Source organism: Mustela erminea, chromosome 6 (genome assembly GCF_009829155.1).
Source record: "Mustela erminea isolate mMusErm1 chromosome 6, mMusErm1.Pri, whole genome shotgun sequence".
In the NCBI taxonomy this organism is placed as follows: Eukaryota; Metazoa; Chordata; class Mammalia; order Carnivora; family Mustelidae; genus Mustela; species Mustela erminea.
In genome coordinates this window covers 73,537,176-73,550,454 of record NC_045619.1, presented here as the reverse complement: position 1 = coordinate 73,550,454, position 13,279 = coordinate 73,537,176, and the positions used below count along the sequence as shown (strand labels likewise).

At 39.5% G+C, this 13,279-nt stretch overlaps 1 protein-coding gene across 6 annotated transcripts in view; it reads right to left on the bottom strand.

The window, feature by feature from the left end:
- The window catches only part of FGD4 (FYVE, RhoGEF and PH domain containing 4), a 202,178-nt gene that overhangs the window by 10,414 nt on the left and 178,485 nt on the right, over positions 1-13,279 (bottom strand). For all 6 annotated transcript variants that reach the window (XM_032349951.1, XM_032349952.1, XM_032349954.1 and 3 more), the window contains 6 exons: positions 12,109-12,167; positions 11,630-11,776; positions 5,103-5,275; positions 1,497-1,527; positions 1,188-1,280; positions 742-867 (listed from right to left, as the gene is read on the bottom strand). In XM_032349951.1, the coding sequence (XP_032205842.1) occupies positions 742-867; positions 1,188-1,280; positions 1,497-1,527; positions 5,103-5,275; positions 11,630-11,776; positions 12,109-12,167 (629 nt within the window). The remainder of the gene's footprint in view (positions 1-741; positions 868-1,187; positions 1,281-1,496; positions 1,528-5,102; positions 5,276-11,629; positions 11,777-12,108; positions 12,168-13,279) is intronic.

Below are 13,279 nucleotides of genomic sequence, written 5' to 3'. Positions count from 1 at the left end.
CAGAGGGTGAGGAAGAGAGAGAATCTTTTTTTTTTTTTTTTTTTTTAAAGATTTATTTATTTATTTATTTGACAGAGAGAGAGAGAGATCACAAGCAGGCAGAGAGGCAGGCAGAGAGATAGAGAGGAGGAAGCAGGCTCCCTGCTGAGCAGAGAGCCCGATGCGGGCCTCGATCCCAGGACCCTGAGATCATGACCTGAGCCGAAGGCAGCGGCTTAACCCACTGAGCCACGCAGGCGCCCAGGAAGAGAGAGAATCTTAAGCAGGCTTTTTGCTGGGGCATGGAGCTGGACACAGGGCTTGATCTTATGACCCTGAGATCATGACCTGAGGTGAAATAGAGAGTCAGATGCTTAACTGAGCCATCCAGGTGCCCAAGGTCTTCATTTTTCTAAGTAAAAGTGGTTTTAATTCCTCCTACATTAACATTATTCTCCATTCTCACCTCTTCATTGTCTCTTTATTGTTTTTATAGTAATTTGAAATGCTTATTTGTCTATTTACTTGACTTTTGTTATTTTCTCCATTAGAATGTAAGATATGTGAAGAAGGGTATCATTTTGTTTACCATTTTTCTCCAGGACACAGCACAGTGCTTTGCAAATAGTCATCACCAAAATAAGTTTATCAATTAGGTGGCTGATTAATTAAATAACTTTTTTTGTCTTTTCAAACTTGATGATTATATAACACCTATTCTGGTTACTAGCAACCTTATGATCATTAAGAAATCTCACTTACATGTCCACATGCTCGACAATGATGCCTTCTTCTTGTCAGTGCATTGAAAGACTCTTTGCATTTCATACACATCGTTACTTCGTTATCTCGGATCCATCTCGGAGCTCTTTTTCCCAGCTCAGCAGTCTAAATAGGATCGAGTTTTAATAGAAAAAGCTGTCATTTCCATCTATGGATTTACTTATTTACTTATTTATTAAAAAGCACTTTGACAACACTGCTCATATCTTGCTTTGAAACTCAAGACCTAGGAAAAGAAATAAAAGGTGTAAAGAAGTTTAAGCACCACACAAAGGCACTCACTATTGTATTCATGTAAGAAAGAATGAGAGTCTGTCTAAATAGCCAGGTCTGGCATTGCAAAGAGAAAAGGCAACATAAGGAAATGATTAGACAGATCTGCAACTGCAAAGAGAAAAGAACTTAAAGAATTCATTTCAACTTACAGAAACTTCTGACTGCATGTCATTATCCTTTGCAATTGCATTTCTGAAGGTTTCATGCCTCTGATGGAAAGCATCAATGGTCTCTTGAAGAGCCTAAAATATAAAGGAGATTCAGAGCACACATTAAAATATCACATGCAAATTAATGAAAATGCTTTATCAAACAAATGTCTGTGATGTAAGAATGATCTTAAAAATTAAATGACCTTGTTCTGATGACAATATGTGTACACTCTTATATGAGCATGTTTGTGCACACAGACGAAGGTTACCAAAAAACAAAAATAAAAAAATAGATATATGGGTTACCTTAATCCATTCTTCTTTGTCTTGCTCAGAACTAAAACAAAACAAAATTCAAGTGAATATAGAACATTAATGAGTTACACCTCATGAATAAAACTATGCTTTAATGCTGTTCCAACTTTCTGGAAAATTCAGGGATGCCTAGGAAGGAGTTATAATAAAAATTAAACAGAATCGCTGGCAATCAAACTAATGCCTTTTTTTTTTTTTTTTTTTAAGAAAGTGGGTGGTACAGAGGGAGAGAGATCATTTAAGCTGGGTGTGGAGCCCGACTGGAGGCTTGACACATAACCATGAGATCTTGAACTGAACCGAAATCAAGAGTCAGTGCTAAATCAACTGAGGTACCCAGGCATCCCTGAACAAATAAATTCTTAAACAGAGTTTTATTATCTTTAATTTTTAAAAAGATCTTATTTATTCATTTGAGAGAGGGCAAGCGAGCATGGGGGGGAGTGTGGAGATGGAGAAGCAGACTCCACACTGAGCAGAGAGCCTGCTCTAGGGCTCTATACCAGGACCTGGAGATCATGACCTGAAAAGGAAGGTAGACACTTAACCACCTAGCCACCCAGGCACCCCTAAAACAGAGTTTTACACCACCCACTTTGCTGGGAGAGTTACATTTAGCTTCCACTAATAAATTGCCCTAATATTAAGTTTAACAACCATCATCTAGCTCAGTATGTTAGGTAACTACAGATTTAGCTTTGTACCAGATACACAACCAGTCTTCCAATTCACCTTTAAGAAAAAACAGGGGGCTTCTGAAGGCTACTGGTCACAAACCATCTTAGAAAATATTATAATTATCCTCTAGAATCTAAAACATCTTTGTAAGGCCTCAGGGAGCTATTTAACATTTCCTCTGATACACAATTTTGCTAGAAAGCTTTAGGCAATACTGTATTTAACCTATTACAGATAAAGCAAAGCAAACATTTTAGATGCTTGTAGGAAGGAAGTTTCACAGGTTAATGGACTTACTTCAGTATTTAATACTTCCTATTGGGAAAAATTTTCCTTGACTATAGTCAAATCCATTTTCCTATTGAGGCAAATTTTATTTATTTCATCTCCCTTGCAGGTAGCTTATCCAGCTGGCTGCTGTTACAGAGTATATTAGAAAAGTCCCCATTTTAGTAGACTCTGGACAGAGCTAGATCTCTATGCTGGAGGAATTTGAAGAATGCCAAAAGTGGGCTCTGTTTATTTGCATGTGTTTGGTAGGCTAGGGCTAAGTTGGAGTTCCAGCCTGAAGGTCACATGCCTCACTCCCAGGTATCACATAGGGTGAGTCTGGCAGGAGTTTTGCTCCTATGACATCATCTACCTTTCATGCAAATTTCTTCATGAACATCAAGATGTGCCAAGAATGCTGCTGGAATCCATGCCCTCAAATGGAAGAGTCTGCTTATTGTTCACCTGGGGAATCCTTGGACCAACAGCCTTGGTGGTGGGGGGTGTTCAATCTTGTCCCTCAAAAGAGATTTCTCACTACTGCAGTCCCCTGCCTGGATAAAATGAGTTCTGCTGCTCTGGAAACACAGTTATTTCCTAGATACTTCTAGCTTTTGAAATGCAAAGAAACTTGACAAGTCTTTAATGCTTTTTGTTCTACTTTCTCAAGTCATGCAGAATTTTTACTCCTCTAATTTACTTACTATTTTTTTGTTCAATTAGCAATATAAAATAATTACATAAAAAGTCTACAAGACAGAATACTTAATATTCTTTTAAATATGAAAGAGGAAGCAGAGTTTAAAAGGTCAGTCTTCAGGCTGACTCATTTAGCAGGAAAAGCAGAACCCTTTTTTCACAGGTGGCTTTGGAAGAGAATGATCTTTAAATATCTCCAAATACATACTGAACTTTGGGCTCATGTAACCCCCATAACACTCTGATGTTCTAAGACTTTCAATGTTTGTCCTTATTCTTCAAAGAATCATAGACAAGATGAAAAGTAATCACTTAATTCAGCTCTTCAATTCACCATATCATCATAAATATAACTGAGCAATGAGATTAAGGGAATAAGAAATTTAAGGAAAAATGACTCTATGTTTTCAATGCTAATTAAAATATATCCAATACTGCATATTGGAACTCTACAAAGTGATTACTGTTTGTACTTAAGAAAATTCATCAGGTAGCTAAGGTTTCCATTTAGCCAACCCCCCAAAAACCTTGATAATCTTTCTTTTGCTGTTTTAACACCTCTCCTGGGTTTGCAGATTTAGAAGTATGCTGGATTTCAGAGCAGTGGTGTCTTAGTTCTTCTGCAATGAAGACTCCTCTGATGGTCAGAACTACTGATGCAACCTCCCTGTTTGCCAGAACCAGTTGCTCAGTAAACCAAGCACTGAGCAAGGACTCAGGTCAGGAGCCTCCAAACACAGCATACATAACACATTCTTCCCTTGGGTTTGGTGGTTGGAGCCCAAATCCCACCATAAGGTAGGAAAAGCATGCCATGCAAAGCCAAGTCCTCTACGCTTTTAACTTATGCTTGAAATGCCACCTTCTAGTCCTTAGGCCAGTCCCCTGGAAGCTAAGTAATGGCACGTTCAGTATAGATTTTCTGTGGGAAACCAAAGGGCTACTTCTTCAAACTGTACCAGCCTGCCCTATTTCCCTTCACTGTAATTTCACCAATTCCCTGATTCCCTGGGAAGATTTCTGCTAAAATGAATTATTCTCCTTTAAAAGTATGAACTTCAAACTTCGACACAGTTACTACATACAAATATCCAGGATGGGTTCATCTAGGCAGCCATATACTATTGGTGTAAGAGAACAGAAAGGAACAGAAGTGCTGAGTCTCCAGATTCTCGGATATCAGAACCATCAGAGAGTCAGGATTGGTACTTAACCCCCTGATCTGTGTGACCTTCTGAAGGTTCCCAAATCGCACCATGATAAGCCTTTGTAGGAGAGATGGAAGGTAGTCTTCTCAGGCAGATATTTCAAAACCTGACAGCACTCTATCGTTCAGAGGTTTACACATAAGGTAGCTATAAGCCATTGTATCTCATAGTTTTTTCTTTCCTAACCTGGTTATGTTAAGCAGATGGGTGCCAGAACCCCCATCCTTCTTCCCAACTCAACAAAGCTTGTATGAAGAAGCATGCCTTCCAGAAGTCCTGGTTTCTAGAGGCCACTATAACCCCAAATGGTCCCCCTTCCTATATCCTCCAAATGTGGCAGGAGAATCATTACCTTTTATACTCTGCCTCTCTGATGCATCAACGAACATTGGCACCAAAAGGAAGAGTGGAGGGAAGAGGGGTTAGGGGAGTACCCTTTCTTACAAGACTCAAAACTCTGGCTTGAACGCAACCACTTCATTCTCTGAGCACCTAGCAAATCTGAAGAGTCAATTTAATGTACTGAATTCTTACTGTCTGAAAACTACTCTCTAGGCACTAATGAAGAATCAAAAGGGATAACATGATTCCTGCGTTTTAAGAGATTCTGTTTCTTTCCTTATGTCCATCCAGATTCCCAGAGGTCTATAGTATTCATTTGGGAAAGATCCTCAGAATTATTCAGTCCTACAACTCATTCTGATGCTTTTGGAAAGCTGTGTGATAGGAAGGCTTCTCTCACCTGGCTTGCAATTCCAGTGTTCTCTCTTTCCCAGACACCTGGAAAGTGTGTGGATATTCTTCATTGTGAGTCTCCACAATTTTCATTCCATCGATGCCAACCCTGGTTCGAACTGTGAATTTAGAGCCCACCAAGCTGAATCTTGGTACACAGTACAGCAACATGTTGTTGAACTGCAAGGACACAGGGCACACATCAGTAAACAGGAAAACAAGGAGGAAGGAAGCAACCTGTATTACAAGTAGCCCTAGGGAATATCATACCCTCTACGTGAGCAAGATTATTTAGACACTATATTGAGATTTTATGCTTGCATCAAAATTACCTTATTTTAACATTTATACTTCCCTTTATTGGTTCATAATATTTTATTGATATTTAAGTAAACAAATTATCATTTTATACTATGAAGAAAATAAGTTCAATTAAGTTCAACAACAATTTATAAAGAACTTTACATACACCAGGAATTGAAGTTCTCAACCATATAAGCTGAAGTCCTTAGGCAAGAAAATTTCTAATTGTCTACAATAGCTGGTAGAGGAAACAAGTATTATTTAACAATTAATTTTGCCAGTGTGTTTAATATTAAGTTTTAAAAAACCCGTTATTATTTTAGAACATGTGGGATTAACACACTAAACCTTACGTAAAAAACTAAGCTACTGTTTTTTATTGGCCTACATCTTAAGAATTTATCATGTATGGATAGAAAAGTCATCTATTTTAGCAAAAAATTTTTAAAGATCTGCTTTACCAGTTCTTCTTTTAAAAAGAAGGACTTTATTTTGAAACTGAATCAAATTATGTATAATGCTCCATTTCTACTCAAGAATGAACCATCCTGAATGCAAGTTGGTGCAGCCACTTTGGAGAACAGTGTGGAGATTCCTCAAGAAATTAAAAATAGAGCTTCCCTATGACCCTGCAATTGTACTCCTGGGTATTTACCCCAAAGATACAGATGTAGTGAAAAGAAGGGCCATCTGTACCCCAATGTTTATAGCAGCAATGGCCACAATTGCCAAACTGTGGAAAGAACCAAGATGCCCTTCAACGGACGAATGGATAAGGAAGATGTGGTCCATATACACTATGGAGTATTATGCCCCCATCAGAAAGGATGAATACCCAACTTTTGTAGCAACATGGACAGGACTGGAAGAGATTATGCTGAGTGAAATAAGTCAAGCAGAGAGAGCCAATTATCTTATGGTTTCACTTATTGTAGGGCATAACAAATAACATGGAGGACATGGGGAGATGGAGAGGAGAAGGGAGTTGAGGGAAATTGGAAGGGGAGGTGAACCATGATAGACTATGGACACTGAAAAACCACCTGAGGGTTTTGAGGGGGCGGGGAGTGGGAAGCTGGGGGAACCAGGTGGTGGGTAGTGGGGAGGGCACATATTGTATGGAGCACTGGGTGTGGTGCAAAAACAATGAATAGTTACGCTGAAAAGAAATTAAAAAAAAAAAAAAAAAAAGAACCACCCCTACTAATTAGGACCAAAGAGTAAGTTTGGGAAGACTTTTAATTCACTTTTGAAAATACTGAAACATGCAAAAGGAACAAAGACTAAATATTTAGGTTAATTTGTAGGTGGATTCCTAAAGAAGGCCCATACTTCTACCTCCTTCATATTTATTGTTTCTGACACTGCTTCTAGAGTTACATATATTTTTCAAAGACAGGAACAACTGGGGACTTAAACTTTGTGCACTATGTAACCTTTCATGTCTCAGGATTACTATATATGAAAGTCTTCGTCAGAGGATTAAATCCAGAAAAATGTCCTGTTCTGAGAGGTTCCATTGAGCTCCACAGAGTCATCAAGACAAGAGATGTGCACGGATTTCTAAAACATTTTGACTAGTTTAAGGGACACTGCCCACTGCACTCATTCTGAAAGCAGATTTCTCATCAGCTGTTCCTTGCACTCTATTTCCTGTAACCAAGTGTCATAAATTTATTTTCCACACTGGATAATGCAGAAATAAAAGGGTACTAAACACCCTGGAGCACATGCACCTCAGTACCACATTTCACATTTCCACTGCCAACAGGGAACCCTAATGACCTACCATCAACTGTCCCCTGCGTTCTAAGTGTGGCAATCCCCAGCCTCATTGCAGTACATGGGATTCAGGGACTTGAAAACACTCAGAAAATCTCTCCTCCCCACCCCAGCTTGATTAAGACGACGGCTTGCTGCTAACTGTTCCTGTTAACACTTTTTTCCGATTTTGTAGGAAGGCCTTCTCAGAAGGTGATTTGGTCAAGGCTGTGAACAGTGCACATAGAACTGCAAAGCAGCCACCAACAGGCACAAGGCTCGACTTTCTTTTTTCAAGATTTATTTATTTGACAGGGGGAGAGAGAGAGAGAGTGGGTAGGTGCAGAGACAGAGGGAGAGAGAATCCCAGAACGGCTCCACGCCCAGCACAGAGTCCAATATGGGTCTCCATCTCACGACTTGAGATCATGACCCGAGCCAAAATCAAGAGTCAGACACTTAATTGACTGAGTTACCCGGGGGCTCCAAGGCTCAACCTTCAAGATGGCAACCACCACCTCATGTTTCCGCAAACTGAGCGACAAATGTAATGCTGTGGCATAAAATTTCTGAGTTATCTACTACTTGTACTCAAGTTCACTTTATAAGGTTCAGCAAAGTCTTGTCATTTTACAGAAACAGTCCATGAATATGGAAGTTCTAGGCATGTGGTTTTTGTGGTGACACTCATACAAGATGACAGACTATCTTATAAATGATATGTTTCTCTTTCCACTTTATGCTTGCAGGATTACACTTCCCCAATTACAGATGCTTCCTAAGTGGCACGTTACATTATAAACTGTCAATAACTATTACATGTAAGGTTAATTTATTAGCCTTACATAACTCCTATCACAATCTAATGCTAGTCCATAAATACTCTTTTTCTTCTTCTTAGAGGTCAAAGTATGAGCGTACGGACATAAAATATTGTTTACCAAGCCGTAGATGTCCTCTGCTCCCTCTGTGAACCCTGCTGCTGTGGCAAAAGCCACCATCCCCTTCTGTGTGGGTTTCTGCTCAAAGAGGAACTCAGAGCAACTGCAGCACCAAGGAGATGGCCTTCCCTTTCAGTGCAGGAGACTGCTTTTTATCCATGGCCAGAAGGCGTGAGGAATGTGTGATCTCTGGCTGGTGGGGTAAGTTCTGAAAGTGGTAGCTAGAAGGCAGCCTTGATTTTATTAAAAGCACAGAGTCCCCCTTCCTCATCTCCAGTGGTCCTCAGCTACTTATTTCAAAGGTCTTGAAATATATGAGTGAAACAATTCAATGTTATGTTTCACCAGAGACAGTTTCATTAAAGTTTGCTTTAAAGTTTGTAAAAGTACATGATTGGAAAAAATTCCCAGTGCCTGCTCTTGTATTCAAAGTTTAAATGAGTCAAGGGGCAAAAAACCTAAAAGCTGCTAAGCAATAAGGAAATAAAAACCAGAACAACAAAGGGCCAAGAATAAAACCTCTTGGGCCATTTTATGGGATAATCCAGTGATTTTTTTTTTTTAAACTTTCAGATGTCAGGTGTGTGATTAATTGATTTAGTCAACAGAGTATCCGGCAGTAACAGAAAAAAGCATGGTGTGGGGGCCAGCGAATGAGCAAACATGGGAGGCTCAGCTGAAAGCTGAAATCGGATTCTACATGCAATTGGGCTCTTTAGAGAAATGTGAGATCACCAGGGTAGGATACCCGAAAACTAGCCCTCATTTTCTAGAGACAGAAGGATAAAAATGGTACTTCTGAAGTTTCTACATACAAACAACCAAGATGCTCTATGGCAAGAAAAGTGTGTTGCAAAGAGGAAGCGTGTGTGACAAAGACAGAGCAGGGGTGGAGGTAGGCGGCATGCAGGGATTAGCAGAATGGACCTACAGACATGCTTCTAAGATGGTCTTCCCACGACGAATTCCGGGAACTCCTGCTCTATGCCTCCATCCTCCAGGGAGGCAACGGCAAAGAGAGGTTTAATAGCTTATAATAACTGGAACAAGATGGGTCCTTTCTTCAAAGTCACTATGGCTGTATTCCCCCAAGGCTCTTTGCCATCTGTCCTCCAAAGAGCTGCTTAATTTGGCTCTGCAACAAGGTATTCAACCTTAAACAATTTCCAGAGTAATTCTCAAATGTGAAAATTAAGCCCAGGCAATCGGTTAGACACAGAGCTAGAAGCTTAACTATTGAAACTGTAGTATAATCCAGAAGACAGGAAAGGAGCAGTACCAAAGCACCTAAAGGAAGGGTAAAGGCAAAGGGAAGAGACATGAACTTCTATGCCTTTTACCCAAAATAGTATATTAAGTATGTCTTTTTTGATCTGTTTCTTGATGATTTGACATCTTGGGGCTTTGCTGACAACAGAGGAACTTGTCCCTCTTAGGGTTACCCACTTCCTAGAAGTAGGAAATGACTCACCTACAGGCACGCCTTTCCTGTGGAAAGCAACCCATCCAGAGCCCACCCCCACCGTCTTCTTTCGTAAGCCCTTACTGGGCCAGTATTCCCCTGCCAGGACCAGGTACCAGAGAGCAGCCCCTGCATGTCCCAGAGCCTGACAGAATTATTTAAACGAGCAGATTTTAAACCTGTTTATGCTGTCTTGCCCCTTCTTTCTCACTGAACCATAAGAAAGGCTCTTGCTCACATGTGTTCCCTTTGCCCCCTTATGGACCCCGCTGTTTTCTCAGTAACCCCATGTTATGGCATGCCTCTCCCTTTGGGAATCTGTGAGTATAATGATGTTTCTCATGGCAACTGTCTCCTGATCCAGTGGCCTCACCACACCTGGGTAATAAAATCTGTATTTCAAAATAAATAGGCCTCTGAACCCTGACAGGACATCACAATCCTTGCTTTACATTTTTAGCCCTCTATATAACCTCTGAGAGGTGAAGTACTTTTGTGCGCTCAAATGAAGACTTTTACAGTTAAATTGGACAAAATCTATAAATTTTTAAAGTTATTGAGACATAATTTATATAATGTAAAATTTACCCTTTTAAAATGTACAATTTGTGGTTTTTAATATAGCTGTAAATTGTGCAATCCTCATGAATAATTCCAGAACATTTTATGATTCCAAATGGAAACCCTATGTTCATTTCCTCTTCCCCACCAGCCCCAGGCAACTACTACTTATATCTCCTGCCTCTCTGCATTTGCCTACTCTGGACATCGCGTATAAATGAAATCATATAGCATGGACTTTTGTGAATGGCTTCTTTCACTTGTCACAGCGCTTTCAAAGTTTATCCATGTAGCATGTACCAATATTCTCTTTTTTATGGCCATATAACATTCCATTGCATAGATATAACACTATATCCATATGTCCAAATATTTTGCCTATTATGAATAATTCTGCTGTAAGCATTCATAAACATGTTTTGTGTAGACATATATTTTCAGTTTTCTTCAGTTACACAAACTCGGGAGAACAGCTAGATAATATGGTGACCAAATGTTCTTTTTGGAAAATGAGAGATCCTGAACACCCCTATACGTGATATTTAGTTCCTGTAAGTTTACCTTTCTAAGGAGGCTGTACCCAGAAAATGAAAATGTCAATGTAAGCTCCCAATTAAACTCATATTATGGTGGGATGACTGCCTTGTAGCCCAAAGTCAGTCGTGAGTCACACACGGAGAATGTGCCAGGCACTGGGTAGCCTTATGACCAATGCATCTCTGTTTCTGTGACTCTAATAACAATCATAATAGCAGCTAACATCTACTGAGCTAGGACTAAGTGTTAACTTATTGTTACTCCACATTGGCTATTACTGTGATTATCAGTATACCGATAGAGAAAGGAACTGGAATGAACAGAAGACTAAAAACATAATGGCCTGGATGCCCCAGGAAGAGCTCTTACATTTGAGATAAGCCGCAGACTAAATGTCATTTCCAGGAAGTAAAGGAAGGGACAGGGACCTACTCCAGTGAAAAGGAACTATATGGCAAACTCATGTACTTTTCACAGAGATATTTTAGGCACAAACTTCACAAGCTTGAGGATACATTTCCTCAAACTGGAAAGAACAAAAGTAGCGATCAGAGAGGATTAGGAAGAGAACTCCAGTCAGAAAATGGTACCCATTCACCTATAAGAATTAAAGGAAGGAGTGAATCTGAAACAAGGAACATTTGAGAAAACACATCATACCTTCCTCCGTATATTGATAGCTAAGATCATGATGGACAGGTTAAATTGTCTTCAGTTGTGTGTTACTAAAGTAACTGATATGTGGTAAGTACACAGAACAATATTTTAAAAATACTCTAAGATTTGTGTCCTTGAAAGAACAAGTTTTAGTTACTAAAGACATTCACTTTTGTGGAATCCTGACAGTGTTGACCAAACCAGGTTAGACAGAATTGTTTTGGTTAGCAAGCAAGCACCCTACTTTTCCAACATGTACAGAAAATGTTAATCAATTACTCTTATGTGACCAGCTCACACTATAATACTCACTAAGAAAAGGTAGCGTTCTTGTGCTGATGTGTTCCGAGCAGCAAGTTTGAGGATTTGTCCCTCTTTTATTAGTTCATTTGAAGGATTTACAATGTCTTCCTCCTCTCCCAACATTTCATAAATCTCTAACAGTTTCTTTAGGTTCTCCTAGAAAATTAAAGCAAAACACAGCAAGACCAAATAAAGGAAGGTTTTACCTTAGTGGCTTTAATAATACAATGACCTTAGCTAAAATCTGGATAATTCAGAAGGGATTGGAACTAAGCATAAATTTGGTATAAAATGTGTCAGTTATGAGCAAACTGAAACCTGGGAGAAGAGGGGAGAGGATTATTCTCCACAACACTAAACATTTAATAAAGAATCTTTTTGGTTCACTTGTATCAATTCATTTTGGTCCAAACCTACAGATAACATTAGGCTATGTTATCAACAATTATCTAACTAGAAGATTCTCAACTCCTTTGAAAATCACTTACCATTTTTCTTATTGCACTATTAGAATGGCTTGCTGCTGTAGATATAATTTCAAGTGATTCTAAATGGAAAAAAAGAAATTAAATTAATGTATTTTGTTGTTCCTATGCTACTAGGTAGCTGAGTAACATACCACAATAAGAAGAAATCTGAGACTGATGACCACATCTGACACCAAAAGCAGGGGCAATTTCCATTTACAAACAGAACTTTAGCGAGTTCATTTGTAAGCAGATTACTTGGAACATGAGGGCATTTCCTTGTAAACAGTCATATACAACTATACATATGACCTGTATAATGAACCTTCAAAATTAACAAATACATGTACACTAGACTGGCACAAGGTGCTTTGCCAGACGCTTTCATATATATTATGTCTCTTCATTCTGACACAACCTTGAATGGAGAGTCGGTTAGCTAGCCCCGCCTGGCAGAGGAGACAACAGCAAGTGAGGTGGCTTGGTTAAGGTCACACAACTATGATACTCTAGGGCCATGCTGCAACCTACGTCTTCTGGCTCAAAGTTCTACAACATTTCAGCAGGAATACTGTTTTGTGAGTTTTGTGAGCAAACTAACCACCAAGCATAAACAACTTTCTTCGGGAAAACACACACACAGTGCTAGTCTTGCTCAGGTGACAGGGAATTCTCTGATGCCAATGCTGATGGAAGGTTTTATACTGAACTGGTGGTGGGAGAGATGGGAATGGGAACTGCCCGGTATGGGCAAGGGAGGGCCTCCAGCACTGTTGGCAAAGAGCTGTGGAGGTTGAGGCCTCCTGCTGGATCAACCTTAGGGAATGCCCTCAATCCTAAATCATGACCTGCTCTTTCCTTTCTATCTTATGAATACCAGCCTGATTAATTCTTTTACTACAACAACTTTATTTCTTCTAGACCAAATTCTCTGCCTTCTTTGTTCCATGGCTGAACAAAATGCATTTGTGTTGCTTTCTTCTCTCCTTTGGGTCTCTAAAAGCACCTCTGTGATTTCCTTACAATTTTAGGAGCAATGGGCAACCAAAGAGAGTAATAAAATACCCTACAGTGTTGCTAACTTTCTCATTGTTGACACTGCCATTTTAGGGCAAGTCTAAGTCTTTGAGTATAGAAGAAATTGAATTTTTATTTAGATTTTGGAGGACTATCCTGATTGGGGCAATTCTGT